The sequence below is a fragment of the Pogona vitticeps genome, chromosome 10 (assembly GCF_051106095.1).
Source record: "Pogona vitticeps strain Pit_001003342236 chromosome 10, PviZW2.1, whole genome shotgun sequence".
In the NCBI taxonomy this organism is placed as follows: Eukaryota; Metazoa; Chordata; class Lepidosauria; order Squamata; family Agamidae; genus Pogona; species Pogona vitticeps.
In genome coordinates this window covers 13,546,558-13,568,351 of record NC_135792.1, presented here as the reverse complement: position 1 = coordinate 13,568,351, position 21,794 = coordinate 13,546,558, and the positions used below count along the sequence as shown (strand labels likewise).

At 46.2% G+C, this 21,794-nt stretch overlaps 1 protein-coding gene and 1 long non-coding RNA gene across 3 annotated transcripts in view; one reads left to right on the top strand and one right to left on the bottom strand.

The window, feature by feature from the left end:
- Positions 1 to 301: 301 nt before the first annotated feature.
- On the bottom strand, positions 302 to 16,962 carry LOC140702142 (uncharacterized). Of its 2 annotated transcripts, XR_013538669.1 has the most exons (4): positions 16,257 to 16,962; positions 14,851 to 14,996; positions 2,110 to 2,258; positions 302 to 623 (listed from the first exon to the last, which is right to left on the bottom strand). It is a non-coding gene; the product is annotated as an uncharacterized LOC140702142 (long non-coding RNA). The 2 variants fall into 2 exon arrangements; XR_013538670.1 differs by lacking the exons at positions 302 to 623; positions 2,110 to 2,258 and adding an exon at positions 9,606 to 12,426.
- Positions 16,963 to 17,054: 92 nt separating this feature from the next.
- The window catches only part of LOC110082029 (neural-cadherin), a 146,162-nt gene continuing 141,422 nt past the window's right edge, over positions 17,055 to 21,794 (top strand). The window contains exon 1 of the mRNA XM_072980430.2: positions 17,055 to 18,297. Within this exon, the coding sequence (XP_072836531.2) occupies positions 17,055 to 18,297 (1,243 nt within the window). The remainder of the gene's footprint in view (positions 18,298 to 21,794) is intronic.

Genomic DNA, 21,794 nt, shown 5'->3' with positions numbered 1-21,794 from the left:
AGAAAGGTGAAATAAAAACTAGATTTCCTGAACAGATAGTTACGGTTTCTGTGTCCAGATTGGCCATTTTGGGTTTGGTGTGGGATGGGCTACAAAGGGTTTGTTGAGGTTGGGGGGAGAGAAGTGATGTGTCATTTCGCATGCTAATTCTGTCCAAACAGCAAACAGTGGCTTGTAGCCCGATCGGCTGTCAATTAAGTGCTTCCCCTGATCATCTGCAGAGGGTGAAGGGAAGTGTGATAGGGTTCGTTGTCAACATCTGACAGTTCCTTAGTTTTGGCAGGAAAGGACAAGAGAGACGTTTCTTTAATAACAAAATCTTTATTAACAGAACTCTTAGGTTTCTCTACAATAACTTCTGTAGGGTCAACATGACCAAAATCTACAGGAAAATCTGTCAAAGATAATGGTAAACTTCCTTGCTCAATGGGGAGGGTGTCCGAATCTCTCCTGATCAAGTGGCTTTCTCAAACATCCACTCTTCACCGCACATATCGTCCTGAAGCAGGGGCGACAAGACCAGTCTCCCTCGGGTGGCTTCTCGTGTGGCTGGAGAGGTCCCGGACGGACTACCTTCTTCCAAGGTCCCCGGCCTCGAGGGTACACCAGCACGGTCCATTCTTCTGGTTGTTTTTTTTGTTTGTTTGTTTTTTAATGTAAAAGTTAAAATACACAATGTGATACAAGTGGATTCAACAAACTAAAAGAAATCAAAGTAAGACAAAGGATAGCAATAGCACAAACAATAATTTGGCAATAAAAATATGGTATAAGGATTAGGATTTTAAATAAAATGGCCTTCCATAGCTTAATATGAAACATTCTTAAATAACATTAAGATACATATTGTAGAGGTCTACATTTAGAAATAAGAGCTATACAGTGGTGCCTCCCATTACGATGTTAATTCGTTCCAGCGAAATCGCTGTAGAACGAAAACATCGTAAAGCGATTTTTAAAAGCCCATAGAAACACATTAAAACCCGATTAATGCGTTCCTATGGGCTTGAAACTCACTGTCCAGCGAAGATCCTCCATAGCGTGGCCATTTTTGCTGCCCGTGCAGCGAGGAATCCGTCCCAAAAAACAGCAGGTGGCCATTTTTTTAACCCAGTGGCCATTTTGAAACTGCCGATCAGCTGTAGGGAAATAGTCGTTTTGCGAGAATTTGTTCCCGAAGCAGGGAACTGATCATCGCAAAGTGAAATTCCCCCATAGGAAACATTGTTTTGCGATTGCTTTTGCGATCGCAAAAACTTCATCGTTATGTGATTTCATTGTAAAACGGAGCACTTGTCTTGCAAGGCACCACTGTAATTCAAGCAAAAATTCAGTACATCTCACTGTAATGGGAACTTTAAAAAAAAAATTAAAACTGAAATTGTTCGTAGTTGACTAGTGTGACTGCTGTGGTTGCTTATGAGGGGTCAACAGTTGCTAGGCAACTTCAAAGCTCCTCCTCTCTCTTCTTATGGTTCCTTTTCTGTAACTGGACTTACCACCCCTTTACTAGAAATGTCACCCTGTGACCCCTGAGCATCAGTTTGCTAAGTCCAAATGCTTTTGACTTCAAATACATCAAAATGGGATTCTAATAGACTTTTCTTGTTATTTCTTTGAGGGTAACTCTACTGATGGTGCAGAAACATTTAAAATAAAAAACAGAGAAGCCATTGGATTCCTAGCAAGAAATTTTGTTCCACTTTCCCTTCCTCATCATCCCTATTAACCTAGTTTACAACAGTTTCATTTTCTGCTCTTTTCCAAAATGATTATAATGGATGCAGAGATAGCTTAATGAGCTGTTGGTATCCTAGCTGAAAGTCATAAAGATTTGACAGGTGTGTTCTTCACCCACCTGATAATTCATTGTAGAAGGAAACACTGATGTCAACTTTATGCCAGTCAGATGATCAAAGAGGAAGCAGGTGGAGTAGGCGTTGAATTAAGGCTTGGATAGCTGACTTCCAGGTCTTGTGTCAGCACAAAATTTCCCTGGGCAGCTGCAGTTGGCTTCATCACCCTGTCAGAGAGTCTGCCAAACTGAAGCCTCTCTGGACCTCCCTTAATTGCCACCCTAGTCATAGTACAGTAACTGTTGTTACTTACCAGTTACATTTATAGTCTGCCTTTTCTCCATTAAGCTCAAGAGAGAACACACGGCTCTATACTTCTTTCTGTTGCTTCTCCATCCCATCGTAACAACCTCATCAGGTGATCAGCAGCAGCAACATAATCACCATCTTAGAACTGCAGAGCTGGAAGAGACCCTATGAATCAGTGAGTCTAGCCCCCGTCAAGGAGGCACAATGTATTTCAGACTGAAATAGAGTAAATGGCTATGATCACATGGTGACTTGCATGGTTCATTCGATGGAACTACAACCTAGATTTCCCACATCCTGGTGGAAGACTTTAACTGTTACAGTGATACAGGTTCTCAGTCCAGACTAATAAGCTCAGAAGTTCCTGTCTTGGGCAGCCCTTGTAAAAATTTCTCTAAATGCTTGTCTGACCTGGTGTTGTTCTAGAGCAGCCATTCTCAACCTTCTTTTGACCACCACCAAAAACACAGTATGAAAGAAATATGTTGAATCAGTAGAGATGGGGATGAATTAAAAAATGGTAATTTGTTGCGATTCATAATTTGTCATGGTCACAGAATCAACAAATACGAATTTATGAATATTCTTGGATGACCTGACAAATTGAGTCATCTTCACTTTAAAATGCTGTAAAACAGGCCCCAAGGCACCTAGAGACACCAAATTCACGAGGAAGCTTTTCAGACAGTTTTCTACAAGTCCAGTAGGGTTTGGTGAAGTTTGGGTTCCGGACCTCTGAGTTATATAGCCACAAGGAGGATGCCTCCAGGAAAGTTCCCCCCCCCAGGTACTTAGAGAATCCTAAAATGCACAGAAGTTTCCTGTATCTTCCCCTAAAGAGCCTGCCAAGTTTTGTGAAGATTGGATTTCGGACATCTGAGTTATTCACCTGCAAATTGTGTGTCTCTCCCCCCGCCCCGGCAGAAAGTGACAGAGCCAGCTGGCAAAGTTTGCCATGAGGCACAGAAATGAATGGCACTGAGTTAGTTTGGTTTGCCTCCAGCAGGCACTGAGGCATTTGGAATTGAGGTAGAGTTTGTCTCTGGCAGCATCAGAGGCATTTGGCATCTTGGCAGGGTCTTCTCAAGGGACATCAGAGGCATTCGGCATTGAGGTTGAGTTTGTCTCCAGCAGCATCACCGGCCTTTAGCATCTTGGCAAAGTTCTTCTCAAACAGTATCAGAAGTGTTTGGTATCTTGGCAGGGCTCCTCTCCAGCAGCTTCACATGCGTTTGGCATGAGGTAGAGTTCGTCTCCAGCAGGCACTGAGGCATTTGGCATTTAGGTGGAGTTTGTCTCCAGCAGCATCGTAGGAGTTTGGCATCTTGGCAGTCATCTTCTCCAGCAGCAGAGGCATTTAGCATCTTGGCCAATATGAGGTCTTGGGGGTGTTTGAGTGGCTGATGGTTTCTGGCTGGCAGGCAAGATCTCCCAAGATGTGGGATCAAGGCATCTCAGGTACCAATATGATTATTCTTGGGATCTCGTGGGGAGAGACAGTGGGGGAGGCAGGCTTCCCTTTTAAATTGGTGGTGTAGTGGCAGAAATCTGCCACATGGATGTGGGACACAGTGTTTGCAGGTGTGCTGGAATAGCAGGTAGGGGAGAAATCATGGCACTGATGCATTTGGCATCATGTTAGGCTTGGCCACAGGCAGGCATTGAAAGCAAACCTCCATAAAGAACTAATTACATATGGTTGTTGTGGGTTTTTTTGGGCTGTCCTCTGAAGATGCCGGCCACAGAGACTGGCGAAACGTTAGGAAGAACAACCTTCAGAACACGGCCAAAGAGCCCGAAAAACACACAACAACCATTAGATCCCGGCTGTGAAAGCCTTCGCGAATACATTAAACTAATTACATACCTAAAATGTGGCATTGTGCTTCTAGGTTGTGTATGGCACTTCCACTAAGGCTGTGGGCTTCTAGGTAGGTTGCGGTTGTGCCATTAAGGCTGTGGGATTCTAAGTAGGACATGGCCCTTCCACCAAGGCTGTGGGCTTCTAGGTAGGGTATGGCCCCGCCACTAAAGTTGGCCTGTGGGCTTCTAGGTAAGGTGCGGCCCTCCCACCAAGGCCGTGGCCTTCCAGGTTTGGTATGACCTGTCCCGATGAGGCTGAAATGGGCTGCTGGACTTCAGACCTTGGTTTTTCACCTAGGAAGGCTAACAGGCAGGTTGGTCAACCTGCCATCTCTAATCAGGATCATATTATAAATCGATTAATCATGTATTCGTCGATTCATATTCATCAATTCTGAAGACCCGACTAATACGAAATGACGAATACTTTCTTGGTTTTACTCGTTGATTTCTCAATTTGTCAGTATTTGTCATATTTGTTACCCTTTTTTGAGCCTCTCTGTGCCATCTCTGAGCTTGCTGTTACCAATCAGAAGCTCTGGCCGACCAGGAGATCCTGGATTGGCATGTCAGGCAGCCAATAGTGTTGCTGAAAGGGCTGTGGGGGTGTACCTTTTTCAGAGGATTTATAAGCCTTTTCCCTGCAGCCATTTCCCATTTCTGTTCTGATTCTCTTGTGAGAACAGTTGCTTGCTGCTTGGTAGCTGTGGCTGTGCTTTCACTTTTGTGGCAGAAAAGCAAACACTTATTATTCTCGTTCATTTAATTTCCTATTTCATTCATTTCATTACTCTTATTTGAACTTTACTGGGAATTTCGACAGGGATTTCTTTAGCAGATTTCATTTAGGCTACTGCTTTTTGGAGGCTGTGCTCAGGCAGAATGGGTGGGTGGGCTGATTTTGCGAGTGACTGGAATCCCTTTCCCCAAAATTTATTTCCTGGGTGGTTGTATTTGGTGGTTCTTCTGAGTGTGTGTGTGCTTCTCCAGTCCATGTGCTGAAAAAGCACATTCAAGTTAAAAGAAATGTTTTCTAATTTTGTTTAGTTGGCAGGGCTTTGTTTAGGCTGGTGGTTAGTTTAAACATAGTTATTTTTGGAGGCTTATATTAAGGCAGTATAGGTGATCTCGGGGGGGGGGGAGATTTTGTGTGTGAGTGTAGAATCTCTTTCCTCAGAATTTATTTCCGGAGTGGTTGAGGGTCTTCTGAGCGCTTCTCCAGCCAAAGCACCTTCAATCTAAAATAAATTCATTCTTTAGAAATTATATCGTTTTCATTAGAAGGAGACACATTTTAGTTAAACAATTAGTTCTTTTTAGAGGATTGCATTCAGGCAGGGTGGGTGATCTTTGGGGCGGGGAGTGGTCTGTGCCTGAGTGTGCGTAGTGTATTCCTTTAGTTATTACTGGGTACAATTAGGGTACACATCCCCACATTTCTCTCTTAAAAAATAAAAAAACCCTGTTCCATTCCATCCCCATCGCCATTTTAAAAATAACATTTATTACATCTTCTCTAATCTATTATTAGATCGTTCCTCTTAGGTTTTCCTTCCCCTTCCATCTATTTGTTTAGAAGCCCACAGTCTAAAATCGTGATTTGTTTTTATATTGGTCCTCATCTCTAATCAGGATCATATACATTGCATAACAAACTTTATAAAGTGGTGTGTAAATAATTATTTCTAGTCTGTGCTCCCCTTCAAATATGCCAGAGCCCCCAAGGGGGCCATATGGTCCCTATTGAGAATGGCTGCTCTAGAGTAAGGGTTCCCAAATTGTGTGCTGTGGCTCTGTGGGGTGCTGAGAAGCCAACCTGGGGCCACCACAGAATTCCCTCCTCCTCCTCCTCTCCTCCCTTCTCCTTCCCTCACCCATAGTATATTACAGCACTTACTTGCAGTTTCTCTGGTCTCCCTGTATGGTGCAGAGAGGGATTCCTGGCCCAGTCCCGCTGAAGGACTGGATTTCCTGCCTTCCTGTTCACAAGGGAGCCTTCCTTCCCTCACTCCCACCCCCAAAATGCAGCTTCTTTAATTTTATGGAAGCTGCTTCCCTTGGAGAAGTCAGGCTATGAGGGTGTTTCACTTAAGCAATCTGTGTACTGCTTAGTCTCGGGTTCCATCTAGTGGCTAGTTTTAGTAATACACCTTGGGTTTATTATTACTGTATTTTTATTAGTTTATTTTTTTCAGGCAAAGTGAAAGTGCACTCACTGATTCCATGGATATGACAGTCCTACTGTACTGGGGAGCCACAGCCAGTGGCCAATATGTCAAGGGAACCGTGAGCCTAAAAGGTTTGGGAACCACTGCTCTAGAGAATTGTGGGAAATGAGAATCTCTCTGCCAGAGTGTCTTTACTGCCACAATGCCAAACCTAACGCTAAGCCTTCTCAATTTGACCTTCTTGTCTCCAACAAGCAAGTCATGTCTCTTCCACTGCAACCTTTATGCCACAGGAAGTATCATGCTGTACATCCTGTCATGGTAGCAACAGAGTGTGTGTTGGACTCACTCTGATACAAATGACTCACTGTTCAAGGTGAACCAGTGGGATATCAAAGACTGTGCTCTTGAAGAACATAGGTAAAGGTAAAGGTTCCCCTTGACATTTTTAGTCCAGTCGTGTCCGACTCTAGGGGGCAGTGCTCATCCCCGTTTTCAAGCCATAGAGCCAGCGCTTGTCTGAAGACAGTTTCCGTTGCCACGTGGCCAGTGTGACTCTGCAGCACAGGCTTCTGCGGTTTAGCCCGCAGCGCCACCACGTTCCCCTATGCACCCTATACCTTGCCCTAAAACAGTTGACAACTTCTGCCTGTACTTGTTCCTCCAACAAAATTATGTAGAAATGCCCTTGACTGCATAGTCTACTAGAGGGAAATGGTGCTGTTCATCTGAAAGAGAAAGTAATGCCCAGTAACATGCCATATTTCCAGGAGCTGTCTGACACATTTGCAGGATACACTAGATGGCCAGGACAGGTGAGAAACATCCTTTCTTTTCTTTTGACACTCCAGCTCCTTGCATACCTGCAGTTGTGTTGCTGTGTGTATAAATTGCCTCCTTTGTGTTCCACAATAATTATATATAAGCAAAAATTAATGTTATTAAAAAAAACCCAGAGGGAACAAATGCTGTGTCAGGGAAAGGATGTGATTAATGGTTAATTATCAGCTGTCTTAATATTATCAATTGCTAAGTCACTCATGAAGAACAAAGATTCAATGATTTGAGGGCCCTAAATTAATCATTCACGACAGAGCCTTGTGGCTTTGTCATAGCAAGCATCTGGCAATCGCAGCGGGAGGGAGCAGGAAAACTGGGAAAGGACTGCACTAGTTTAGGGCTGGAATAATACTTGCTGTCTGATCCAACACTCAACTGTTCCAAAACATGTGCATTAATCACAATTTAGGGCAGAGGGAGACATCGCATTTGAGGTTCAGCAAAGGGCTTAGGGGAAGCAGCTTCTGCAGTGGACTGAATGAAGGCCAGTCCGTGATGTCACCAACTTGACCCCCCCCCCGCCTCTGTTTGCTAGAGATGTTTTCCAGCTGTTTTTAAACTGTTGCAAAAAGCTGAGTGTGAATTTAGATTCAAATGACACAGATGATTAACTTGTGATTATAGCTGCTACATCTTGTGTTTTCTGTCTTATATTTCAATACATCACTATTTGCTGTTATGCACAAAACGCAGGCTAGGTCTTGTATGTTAACAAACCATACCAAAGTATTGGCTGGTATGGTTTGTTAACTGTGTTAGTCGTCCATGGGAGGATATGACTTTGGAGTCCGGAGTGCTTACAGATGGCTGTTTACTACGTATTGGTTGCATGCAATTTTACAGTGGAGCATGGGGGAAAGAGTCAAAGCCAGGTCTTGTTCTGCTGTGAGGCAGTCACCTGAGGCAGCAGTAAATCGCGAGGGAAATGATGTAGATAGAACTGTGGCCCCCACAAGCTATCCTGCTACCCTCAAGATGATAAATCATCATCAGAGTGAATCTAAAAATCAGCTGACACTAAAAGTCAGCTTTTGCACATGGAATGGGGGAGGTGTCATCTTGTCATTTGCCTCAGGTAGCAAAATGTTTGCTGCTGGCAATGGCCATCGCTCAGTGGTGATACAATACATGCTGATATTTCAATCTCTGGCATCTCCGCATAAACAGATCAGGTGGCCCCTGACGTGGAAGATCTCTTTCTGATCTGAAAGTTGTTACCAGTTGGAATAAACACAGGGCCTGATCTGTTATAAGAGTTTCCTCTGAAATCTCTTGTAGAGATGGTTGTCTCTCATGTCTGGCCAAGGGGATGAGACAGTGGCTGAAATTCTGTTGCATAGCATAATTAATTGCACTAGAGTAGGACCGTATTGGGCTCCATGATCACTGCAGGTGGTGGCAACAGCCATGAAATTAAAAGACACCTGCTTCTTATTTATTTTATTTATTTATTTATTGTATTTTTACCCCGCCTATCTGGTCAGACGACCACTCTAGGCAATGACAAACCTCACAGCATCTTAAAAAGCAGAGACATCACCTTGCCGACAAAGGTCCGCATAATCAAAGCTATGTTTTTTCCAGTAGTGATGTATGGAAGTGAGAGCTGGACCATAAAGAAGGCTGACCACCAAAATTGATGCATTTGAATTGTGGTGCTGGAGGAGCCTCTTGAGAATCTCCTGGACTGCAAGGAGAACAAACCTATCTATTCTGAAGGAAATCAACCCTGAGTGCTCATTGGAAGGACAGATCCTGAAGCTGAGGCTACAGTACTTTGGCCATCTCATGAAAAGAGAAGACTCCTTGGAAAAGACATTGATGTTAGGAAACTATGAAGGCAAGAGGAGAAGGGGACAACAGAGGATGAGATGGTTGGACAGTGTCATCGAAGCAACCAACATAAATTTGACACAACTCCGGGAGGCAGTGGAAGACGAGGGCCTGGCGTGCTCTGGTCCATGGGGTCACAAAGATTTGGACACAACTTAATGACTAAACAACAAAGGACCATTGAATCAGAGGGGATTGGGTGAGTCAACTCCTCAGTAAGTTCCATTGATTCAAATGGGCTTATTCTTGTTGTGACTTCTCATGCTAAAGTAAGTTGTAACTAAAGTAGGCCCATTTAAACCAATGGAACTTACTAAGGAAGTGACTCACCCAATCCTCAATGATTCAATGCACCTACTCTAGTGTTACCTTCTAAGTACCTGGATTTCAGTCACTGTTTGAACACAATAGGATGATGCACCAGCCCAAGGGGGAATGCAATATTAGACTGCGTCAGCAGAAGTACAGCTCTCCAGATCAAGGGCAGACCCCAACTGAAATGCTATCAGCATCAAAGATGGAGCATGTCTAGAAGAGGTGGGGGGGAAGGTTTGGTGGTGAAAAGGTTTGAGAAGAAAGCCCTCATGAATGCATTATAGGTAAAAAGAAGAACAAGTAAAAAAAGACAAAAATGTCTTTAGTTTGTTTATAACAGACTAACTCTTATAGTTTAATGTGAGCTTTTGTGGAACATGCCTAATTCCTCAGATATAATAAGAGAGAGATAATATAGCAGATATTTATACATGGCATCAAAATACAGGGATTTTGGTTGGGTGGTTGGTAAGAAAGTCAAGGGGTATTTAATGGTGGGGTGACAAGCTCTTTGAGATACAGGTGTATTCCATTGAAGCTTGTGCTGTAAAGGATATTCTGCCATGAACAACAATGGTAGAATAATATGAATGTTAATTATACTGAGGAGACCAGCCTTTTACAGTTGCTAATGACCTTTTCTTAGGTGATTGTCTGGAGTAATTCACACATCACAATGATGTGATATGAAGAATGGTTGAGGGAGTTGGTTATATTCAGCCTGGGGAAGAAAAAGCTCATCAGACATGATAGCCATTTTCAAGCATTTCATGTGGAAGATGGAATAAACTTGCTTTCTGCAGCTGCAGAAGTTGGGATCTGAAGGAATGGATTCAAATTACCCAAAAAAAAAGAAAAGAAAAGAAAAGAAAGAAAGGGAGGAGAGAGAGGAGGAAGGAGATTTCAGCTAAACATTAGGAATTACCTCCTGACAGTATAAGTTGTTTGATAGTAGAACAGTCTCATCTGGAAAGTGCTGGACTGTTGCCCATTTTAAAACAGAGACTGGATGACTTTCCATCAAGCCTGCTTTAGCTGTGGATTTCCTGCTTTAGCAGCGGGGTGGGCTTGATGACCCCATCAGACCTTTCAAAACCTATAATTCTGTGGTTATTTTTAAATATGTTGCTACCTGAGGCCCTCCTTCCACTCCACCTGCCACACAGAAGCAAAGCACGCCGGCAGTTGAATCTTATTTCAGGACTGGTCATGGAACAGTTTCATCCGCCCCACCAGAGGGCAGCTGGTGAGTGCAGAGGACGTTGCCTAAAATACACAACTCTGTCCTCCGACAAAGGGGAATTATGAGTGGGCTGCCATGGCTGCCTCCGCAACATGCAGCATCTACAGTCTGGAGGTGATTGTTCCCCTGTAACTAACAATAGAGCTGCCCCATGGTTTCAGAGGCTTTACGTTCCACAGATAAAATATGATGTTTTAATGTGGAAACAAAATGATTGCATTTGTTTGAGTGCCTATATGATTTGTGCTGAATGCCCCAAAAGGTGCCAGACAGAAAACAATTCTTTATGAGAACTATATGGGCTGGAATGCTCACATGCATTACAAATGCCTCTCCATCACAATCTGTTTGGGCTTTTGGGATGACATCATCCTGCACAAAGAAACAACCTCAACAGGGCTCTTTTTTTAAAAAAAAGAGAGAATGTGCGCTGAGACTTTTCTGTCCCTTCTCCTTGTCCAAGTTTCCTAATTGCTTTACAAATCCTTTCTTGTGAGTCAGGGGCTCTCAGAAATGGCTTGGAAAGGGGTTTATGAAGTTGCAAGAAAATGGGTTTGGGTTTTGTGTGTTCTTGGTACAAGTAGAGGAACCTTTATGCTTGCACCAGGCACATATGGTTCCCTACCCAGTTCCCCATATAAATAATACCAGACCTTGGAGAATTTACTTTTTGAACCGCAACATCCAGAATCTACCAGCTAGCTTTCTTATTTTATTTTGGCTATTCTGAGAGTTAGAAAGCAAAAAAGGAACTTTTCCAAGTTCTGCATAATATAAACAGTGCAAAAGAAGCTCCAAGATATGAACATGAAATACAGTAGGACCCCTGTATACATGGGATCTGTAGCTGCTGATTCACTTATCCATGGTCAAAATATTAAAAGAAAAATCCTAGAAATATATATGTCTAAATGTCACCTTACCAGAACTGGCCCCTAGAGGGAACCAGAGACCATGCTATGTATAGCGTTTCCTATTAAAATAGTGTTCACTATAATCCAGTGGAGGCAAACCTTTTTTGGCTCGAGTGCCCAAAATGAGGGGGTGGGGAAGAAACCAGTGGCTGCCATGCCGCCCGGAAGGCCAGAACCAGAATAGGAAGTGGCAGCTTTAGGGGGAATCATGGGGACGGACAGGAAGTTAAAGGGGGAATCATGGGGACGGACAGGAAGTTAAAGGACCCAGAACAGGAAGAGAAAGGGGGAATCCCAGCTGCAGCCACTTCAAAAGGTTTGTTTCCACAAGGGTGGGCGAGTGGGCCACTCACTCGCGTGCCAGAAGAAAGGGCTTCGCGTGCCAGTGTTGGCACCTGTGCCATAGGTTCGCCATCACTGCTATAATCTGTGTTTTTCAGCGTCTGCAGGATGGAGCTTGGAACCAATCCCCTATGGATATGGGGGTCCCATTTGTTTTATGAAAATGGCTTGTTACATTGATACAGAACCTCTATCTACCAAATATTTTCACGAAATGTATGCACATAACATAACGTGAATGCATGAAAGAATATTTATTTATTATTTGAATTTATATCCCGCACCATCTGGCAACCAGGACACTCTGGGCGGCTAACAACAATATAAGGAGAGAAAAAAATTAAAAGCACGATAAAAATAAATTAATACATACCAATAGAGCTCTGCAATGTTTTAAATGCAAGCAAAAGAAAAATCAAGGGTTGTAGAAAACAAACGAAATAACACACCACCGCCCCCCACCTCTAAGCTAGCTAAAGTTCAGTATCTCAACTTAAAGGTGACTTTGACAAAGGGGGAAACAGGGAGGTGGCTGGAAAGGAACGGAAAGTGTACAGTTACTTTTTATCCCTGCTCTGTCCCCCTTCAAGAAAGTGGGCTTTGATGTTATGTAACAAATTCTTTCTTGTTTGGCAGTAAGAGAATCAGAGGAAGCCACAGCTTAGGATAGTAACAGGGAACATCATTAAAGGAATACGTCAGCATTATTTTATATAAAATTCTGTTTGTGATTTATTAATAGCCACACTTGACAGCGTCGTGTTTATGATTTAGACAGCGACGGTTCTGTCCAGACTTAAAACCTGGAAAACAAAAGTGGAAATTAAAATCTACATAAAGAAAGAAAAAAGGGGCTGATGGGACTTGAATGGGTACAACAAATAAATGAAAAGGCTTGAAGTCAAAACAATAAAAGCTCACAAGCCTAAATTCAGAATTAGTCAGCTTTAAGGAAAGTAGACTAAAGAACAAAGAGGTTATTAAAGCACCTTGGCACTTCTCTGATGTTCTGAAATTAAAACAAAAGGCAAAAAAAACATAATCCTGATTCAAGGCCTCCTCTGAGTGTTTCTATTTTTGAAAAGCACACCAAAGAAGAAGAAAATAAAAAAAAAACCATATTTATACAATAAGGAGAAAATCTACATAGTTTATTTATTTAAAGATTCATACCCAACCTTTTTCTTACATGATCCCTAAGGCAGTTCAGAGCCAGTATGGTGTAGTGGATAGAGTGACAGACTGGGACTCAAAAAGACCTGGGTTCGAATCCCTGCTCAGCCTTTAAAATAGGCAGCACACTGCACTTTATTCCTAGGTAAATGTTGTTTTGCCATAGGAGACAACAAGAAAGCATACCAGCAACAGGGGCTCCTCCATAAGGCCCGTGGGTGGCATCGTGTGCTCAGTATCATTTGGAAGCAATTAAAAGCACTGCTAAAACCACCCCCTGCTTTGCCTCTTCTCCAGGAAACCCTCCTTGCCAGGCTGTGGAAACAAAAAATTGTGTCTGTGGCACTGATTCTGAAGAAAAGTGGCTTTTGAAGTAGAAATATTTCCTGGCATAACACTGGTTTTGAAATATAATAATCACATCGGTTACCTCCAGAGGGCAGTGTGATGGAAAGCAAGAATTGTTGCTTAACCATACTTTTAACTGGATTCTGGCAGAATGTATTTTTCATTGTTTGCTTTCCTAATAAATCCTTGAAATGTGGTGCAAGAAAATTATTATTTGAAGCAGGGAGAAAATGGAGGGTACGGATGGTAATCAAAATATATATTATAGAGGGAAGAAGAAAAGTTGTACTTTAAGAATAACAATTCATTAACAAAAAACTTTATTTTCTTTCTTAAATGCACCATCCATTTGTAATCAGAGAAGGCGAGTCAGAGACAAGACATGCTGCTTGGTGGCTAGAATCCTGCTAGTTATGACTGTCTGCATGATTTAACCAGTGTAAACTTCAGGAGCAGGCTGCCGTAAGTCAGCATTGGTGTGCAGTGGCAGTTACCTATGCTGATTTCTTAACCTGTGGCAATTAACTGCTGAAATGTACACTGACTGAAATGTAACAAGATTCTGGCATATATTTTCCTTTTGTAATGAAATACGTCATATCATAGTGTAACATCTGCGAAAGGGTTTTTCCTTGTGACAAGCAAAAACAACAAAACCCCCCAGCATCTGTAAAGTAATGTAGGTTGTTCTGCAGTATTTTCAAAATTATTTAGACACCAGAATGGGAAGTTGTTGGGTGATAAATGCTATGCCCCTTCACTGCATCACAACTGGAATCCCCCTTCAATGATAGCTCTTGGCAAATATTTGAATGGTAGTCATACAGAGGAGCAGCACAAGGTGTTTCCATCCTTCCAGAGCAGAGGACACGTAATAATGGGCTCAAGCTACAGGAAGCCAGATTTAGGCTGAATATCGGGAAAACCCTTTTAACTGTTAGAGCAGTACAACAATGGGACCGATTACCTTGAGAGATGGTGAGCACTCCAACTCTAGAGGCATTCAAGAGAAAATTGGACAACCATCGGTTAGATCTGCTTTGATTTGGATTCCTGCATTAAGCAGGGGGCTGAACTCAATGGTCTTATAGGCTCCTTCCAACTCAGTTATTCTGATTCTATTATTCTTTTTTGTGGTCTCTGTGAATGCGCACAAATGGGTTATACTGCACCTGCACAGAGGTTCTCGGAAACCTCTAGAGCTTCTACATGTGTTTGCGAGGACCTCCCTCCTAGTGCACATGCTCCGCCCAGGGCACAGAGTGCCTCAGTTCCATTTTTTGCCACCACTGCATCTGCATCGTGGCAACAGAGCTCCACTTGATTTCTAAAATTAATAAGAAATTTAGGAATCTTTTGTCACTGGACCTTCCCTCCCTCCAGTAGTGAGCTTTAAAAAAGAGTGTGGGGAGAAAAAGAAACACACTTTGTTGCTCCTTCTCCCCCCTTTCTTCGGCCATTATTTTATGGTCTCTTCAGGCCCTTTCAAGCAAAATAACGTTATCTGGTGGGCATTCCTGCTCTCTCTTCTGCCTAGGAGAGGCACACCAAACTAATATGTGTCTGGTGTGCAAAAATTCAACAAAATCAGCATTGAAGCTTCCCCTTCAATACTTTCACTCCTTCCTCTGGGAGAAATCTCTAAAATCTCCCCAACACTCCAACATGGACCCAGATCAATCCCATGGTGCTGAGCCCTCACCTACCTCGCAGAACCATTCCCCGACCCTGAGACCAATGCAGCCGGTCAAGAAGTCTAAGGTGAGGGCTTCAACATCAGCATCGAAATCGACCTTGAACGCTCCAGCCACCCCGTTGATATCAAAGTCTGCCTCGATACCATCCGATGCATCTAGAAAGAAGAGATCATTGACACCTTCAAGCCACAAGAACCACTGTCCTCTGGCGCCTTTCTCTGTGGATAAACCTGATTCTCCACCTTTGATTCTGGAGGAACACAGACGAGAGACGGTCTGTCTGGATTCGCTGTCCGGGGATGAGGATGCTCCTCTCCCCTTATCTAACAACGCAGCCTCCCCTCAATTCTGTCAGTCTCCTGACTGGGGGAACACATTTGCACCCTCCAATAACACTTGCATACTCTGCACACGTTGCACCGTTCTTATTAACATGGGCTCAGATCACCTCGGGTACCTGGGTCCTCACCATCATTAGCATCAGGTATGCAATAAAATTCGATTAATTGCCCCCTACTGGACTTTTCAAGCCCACTGCTCCTTCCTTTGCCCTGGAAGAAGAGGTGTGCTCCTTACAGGACAAAGACACTGTCGACCTTGTCCGAAATGCAGACATAACTCTCAGCTTTTAATCCCATTACTTCGCAGTTCCCAAAAAAGATGGCCTATCTTGGACCTCTGCTACCTCAACTCCTACTTTATGCTGAGGCAATTATGTGTGGCTACCTTGGATAGCACCATTCAGTTGCTCTAACAGGGCAACTGGTTCACGATCCTATACCTGAGGGACACATACTATCACATAAACATCCGACTAGACCATCACAAATACCTCAGGTTTGCCCTCATATGAATTCAAAATGCTCCCTTTCGGCTTGTCCATGGTGCTCCTACTTTTCACTAATCCTTTTCAAGAGTTGGGATTTCTGCTCCTCAGCTCTCTTCCTGATCATCTAGAACAGTGTTCCCCAACTTTGGGCCTCCAGATGTTCTTGGACTTCAGCTCCCAGAAAACCTGCCCAGCAGAGGTGGTGGTGAAGGCTTCTGGGGGTTGTAGTCCAAGAACATCTGGAGGCCCAAGGTTGGGGACCACTGATCTAGAACATACTGCCATAAAAGGCTGATCCCATCACTAAGTACAGTGGAAGATGCTGGCTTCAAGTCATTGATGCTCCTAGCTCTTCCTTATGTTCCTCTGGCTATTTTGCTTCTTGTGGCTCTGTCCATCATACACACCCTGTCCTGGGCCTTCTGAACTCACCTGCGGCCATTCTTAAACTCAGATTCAACTTTGGGACAAATTGGCAGTTTCTATTCAGAAAATGGGGAAGGGGCATCATCTTGTCAGTGAGAAGGAAGAGAGAAAGGTTGCACAGTGAAACTTTTCCCCCCAACTAGACACGGACCGCCGTTACCTTCCCACTGAGGTGGCACCTGTTTCATTACTCGCATTTTTTACATGCTTTCCAACTACTGGGTTGGCAGGAGCTGGGTCAAGCGACGGGAGCTCCCTCCGTTGCGTGGATTCGATCTTAGGACGGCTGGTCATCCGACCTTGCAGCACAGAGGCTTCCGCGGTTCAACCCCCAGCGCCACCACGTCCCTTATGAAGTAGGTACGTAGTTTTAAAAACATGAACAGCTAATTGCTCCGACACCAAATTAATGTTGAGTAATAACGTCCCTCCAGGCTGAGTTTCTGACTGGACCTAACCTTCGCCTAAGGCCGAGGGAGGCAGCCAGAGAACCGCAGCGCCACAATCACGCCGACTTGCTCACACCCGACGCGGAGGCGACGCTCCCTTCCCCGTCCATCCGTGGCGGGGCTGCAGCCCGACTTCAGCCGCGGCTTCTCGCGCCTTGCCCGGGAGCGGCGCCTTTCCTTCGAGCAAGGCGGGCGGGGGGGGGGCGCGGAGCGGAGCCTGGGGTGCCTGGCCAGGGCGAGGGCGCCCCGTGTCCGATCCGGCGGGGCCGCAGTCTGGCTGCCGCAGCCGCTCCGACGGCCGGGCGCCCCGGAGCCCCGTCTGCCCAAGCGGAGGGGCGTCTGCTCGGGGAGGCCAAGGCAGCTGGAGAGGGTGGGCGCCCGCCCGCCCCGCGCCCATTGGCCGGCCTCGGGGGCTCTTTCGTCCCCACAGCCAACCGGGTCTCCATCCGCGCGCCTTGGCCCCGCCCCGCCCCGCTCCCCACCCCTCCCCTCCGCAGCGGGCAGCCGGCATGCCGCGGCAGTCGCGCCGGCGCTGGAGGCAGCCGGTGGCCTCGTCGGCGTGGTGGTGGCGGTGGTGGCGGCGGCGGCGGTGGTGGGCGCCCTCTCGCTCCGCTCCCGCCATGACTCCGCTCCCGCCGCGGCCGCTCTTCCACCTGTGGCTCCTGCTGGGCTGGGCGCTGGCGGGGCCGGCGGCGGCGGCGGCGGCGGGGGGGTCGCCGAGGCGGCGGCCTTCGTTCCAGGGCCACGTGCCGGAGAACCGTCCGGCGGGCACCCGGGTGAGCGGCTTGAGCATCCCGCTGACCCGGCTGGTGGGGCCGGAGCCCTGGTGCGCCAAGGTGCAGGGGCGCCGCTGGCACCTGCAGCTGCTGGGCGAGGGGCGCGCGCACTTCCAGGTGGCGCTGCACGCGCGCTCCGGCCAGGTGTGGGTGCGCACCACGCGGGCCCTCGACCGGGAGGCGCGCGCCCTCTACGCCCTCCGCCTAGCCCTCTGCTGCAAGCGCTGCCCGCCGCCCTCCGCCGCCTCCTCGTCGTCGTCGTCGGGGCGCGCCGGCGGGCGGGAGGCCCCCTCGGAGCTGGCCTCGGTGACGGTGGCCGTGCTGGACGCCAACGACAACGCGCCGCGCTTCCCCTCGGGGGCCGGCCGGGCGGTGACCCGCCTGCGGGTGGAGGAGACGCTGGCGCTGCGGGCCGAGGTGTGGCGGGCGCGGGCCGAGGACCCCGACGCCGGCGCCAACGGGGAGCTGCGCTACTTCGCGCGCCCGGCCAGCGCCCACTTCTTCGTGGTGCCCCGCAGCGGGCGGGTGGTGCTGGTCCGCTCGCTCCTCAACCTCCGCGCCCCGCTCCCGCTGCGCCTCTTCGCCCGCGACCGCGGCCGGCCCGCCCTCCTCAGCGCCCCGCTCGACCTCGAGGTCCTGCCGCAGCCCGTCGAGCTGCCCCAGCCGGGCCCGAGCCGCCCCGACGCCCGCCGACGCCGCCACAGCCACAGCCACCGCCGCCGGGCGCGGGCTTTGCTCCAGCCGGAGCCGCCGCTGGCGCTGGTGCTGCCCGAGGACGCCCGGCCGGGGACCCTCCTGGCCTCCCTGGGGCCGGCCTCGCGCTTCGCGGCCGCCCGCTTCGAGCTGGTCTCGCCGCCGCCCGAGGCGGCCCCCGTGCGGCTGGACAGGGACACCGGCGAGGTCACCTTGGCCCGCCGCCTGGACCGGGAGGCCAGGGCCAAGTGGGAGGTCACCTGCCGGGTCCAGGAGAGAGCAGGTAAGGCCGGTGGGTGGGCCGGTGGGCTCCCCGGCGCGGCGGCGGGAGGGAGGGGGCAGCCGGGCCCGAAGCTGCCTGGCCTCTTGGCCCGCACCCGCACCCCCTCTGCCTTTCCAGAGCATGCTTCCCCAGGGCAGGTTGAGTTCATAGATTTCTGGATGTTCGTATCAGGGAGTTTCGAACAGTGGGCTGCCACAAAAAACAGAGAACAGGACAAAATTTGAAATTGCAGAAAGAAAAGCAAAGCAGAAGAAAGTCTAATAGGTACTAGCAGGTGTTGGTGGCTCTGTGCTGTCAAGTCAGAAGGAAGTTACAATTACTCTCATAGAGCTTTTCAAGGTAATGAGATATTGAAGGAGTGGTTTTACTGGTTCCACCCCACCATGGCTGAGCAAAGATTTGAACCCTGTTCTGTGGACTCCTAGTCCCTCACTCTATCCACTACATCGCACTGGGTACCAGTAGCTGATTAGATAGGTGCAGCTGTGATATATCTATATAGTTAAACGTGGCTTTTCATTTAGAATTGGTTTTCAGATTGGCTAATGGCAATTAAAATGAATTATCCATATACAATTTTTGTTATTGTCCCTATGATGGACTTCTGGAAGTTCTTATGGCCGACCAAGTTGAATTGCTTTGGACCGGGATGGGCTGGCATTAAAAATGTCAGTGCACAGAAACAGGCTTTCCATTACTTGGGTTTCTCAACAGTACAGAGAAGAAGAGAAATTTTCACCTCTTGTATTTTGGCCTGCAGTGGAGTTGACAGAGGTGCAAAAGTGTCTTCCTGAAATGTTTAGGACAGCATGCAAGGCGTGGAACTGCCCCTTCTTCAGGCAGAATTAGGCGATTTCCCCAGGCAGCAGATGCTGTGTGGTATGTTGGGAGTAGCAACCGCTCCCTGTTTGCTCCTCTGTGTTGGAGGAAGTCATTGTGCATTCCCAAGTAAAGAGACTTTACACTTACATTCATTCATCCATTCAACATATTTTGCCCCATATATAGCACAACTATCCATTAAAAACCCCTCTCAGGCAGCCAGTCTTTGAGGGAAAGCTTGCCTGAAGAGAAAGGTCTTTGCCTGCTTTAGTATGTCCTGCCCTCACCATAGCCATGCTAGCTGGTGGAATTCTGGGAGTTGGAATTCAGGCTAAAAACAGTTTTTCACACACTGGATTCACCCGTCAGTCCAGCTGGACTCAAAAGTAGGAAGGGGAAGGTTCCATTTTGCTTCATGGAGCCAAAGGCCTCAGTAAGGCATGCTTATGTCAACATACAGTTCGGCTGAAACCAGGTGGGGTTCTTAAATTTGTTAAATGGTACTGAACATACAGCAGAACCTATACAGTATGTTTGTTCATTGTTATGTGCCTTCAAGTTGGAAATGACTGCTAGTGATCCTAACTGTGCTTTCAAGATAAGTGAGATGGTCTTAGTGCTTTCATGCCCCCCTCCAGGAGTTTCCGTGGCTGCGTGGGGATTTGAAACCAGGTCTCCTGAGTCCTCATTTGTTACTTTATCCATCACACCTTGCTGAGTATCTTGACTGGCATAGCTTCCCCTGAAAAGAATCTAAGGAAATTTAGTCTGCTGATTTTTTTTTTAAAGATTCTGTCTTTAAGACGCGGCCATTGGACTTGTTTGAGAATGAGATTTTTCAGTAATTATTACAAATGCATTAATACCCTGGTTTTCTTTTGAAAAGTTCTTCCTTGCCCTTTATTTTATTCTCGCAACAACTATTCAAGGTAGGTGAGACTAAGAGGTAATGGCAACTCCAGGATCACCCAGTGAGTTTCATGGCTCAATACGGATTTGAAACTTGAGCTCTCTTAGGCATCTGTGCATGTGTGTGTGTTCTCACGAGAGAAAAACAAAGACAAAAGGGAGGTTGTGTAGGAAACAAAAAAATGAAAAATTCTTGAGTAGTTGTGTAGAGCAGAAGTAGCTACACTGCCCTGTAGGCCATGGATGATTCTCTCAAGCTGTTTTTGTGGGTCTTGCAACCCTCCTGTTTCTGCCACAGCAGACACATCATGCTCCTGAGTATTGCTGTTGGTGCCACCACAGGAAACCTTCCCCATTTCTGATAGAGAGGAGACATTTTTGTCCTGTGAAGTTAGGAAGACGCTCTGCAAGTTAAGAAGAGCCTCTGGTGTCTGTGCACCACAAGAAGCTGCCACAGTTGGCACTTAATTTGAAAATGGCAGTGAAGCTCCTGCTAGTCTCTGTCTCTTTGTTGGTGGTGCCCAACGTAACCCACGTGATTCCTTTTTTTTTTAAATTTTAATTAAAAAGTACAAAAAATAATAATAAAAAAAACGAAAAATACAAAATACCTACTACTACAAAAAACAAACTGTAAATTACGAGACTATAAATTACAAAACATAACAGTGAACCCATCACCATCAGGACTAGCATTACACTTCTTTCCATCCATTTTCATTCCAAAATTTCAATGTTTCTTCACTTGGTGTATACCCCCTCCCTCTCCGAAATACATGTTCTAAAAATACGTTCCATATTTTTTTAAAGTCATTATTTTTCATTTGGCCCCTGCTTATTTTCATATCGCATGTCAGTTTATCATTAATAGCCATATCCCACAATTCTCTATACTATTCCTCAAGGTTAAATTGATTTTCATTTCTCCAATTCCTTGCCATAATTATCCTTGCAGCCGTAATCATTATTATTATTAAATCCTTATTTTCATTCACCAATTGCTCTTTACTCAAATTCAATAAGGCTGTTATTGGGGACATTGAAATATTCAATCCCATAATTTCAGTTATTTCCCTAAATATTACTTTCCATTCTTTCTTTCTTTTTTCACATAGCCACCACATATGTAAATACGTCCCCTTCTCTTTTTTACAACTCCAACATAATGATGACACAGTTTTATCCATCATATTCATTTTGACCGGCGTTAAATACCACCTCCATATTACTTTATAGCAGTTTTCTTTTATCCTTACTGACATGTACTTCATAATTCTCTGATCCCAACCCACGTGATTCCTAGGCTCTCGAGACACAATGAGTGTGGGCTGACGGACTCTACCCACTCTGCCTGCTCCCATCATGTGGCTTCCAACAAATTCGTTCTGAGATAATGTGGTCCTTGAAGGACTCAGTGGTTTTAACCACTGAGCCTCGTGGCGCAGTGGTTAAAACGTTGTACTGCAGCTAAAACTGTGCTCACGACCTGGGGTTCAAATCCCAGGTAGCCGGCTCAAGGTTGACTCAGCCTTCCATCCTTCCGAGGTCGGTAAAATGAGTACCCAGCTTGCTGTGTAGCCTGTATAATTAAAATTGTAAACCGCCCGGAGAGTGCTTGTAGCGCTATGGGGCGGTATATAAGTCCAATAAATAAGTCCAATAAAATAAATAAAAGACTTGGCTGATTGCATGGCACTTCCTCCCAAATACCTTGGACATTCAAGCGCAACCAGGCACGTGCTGGGGACTAAGTTCCTATAGTGGGC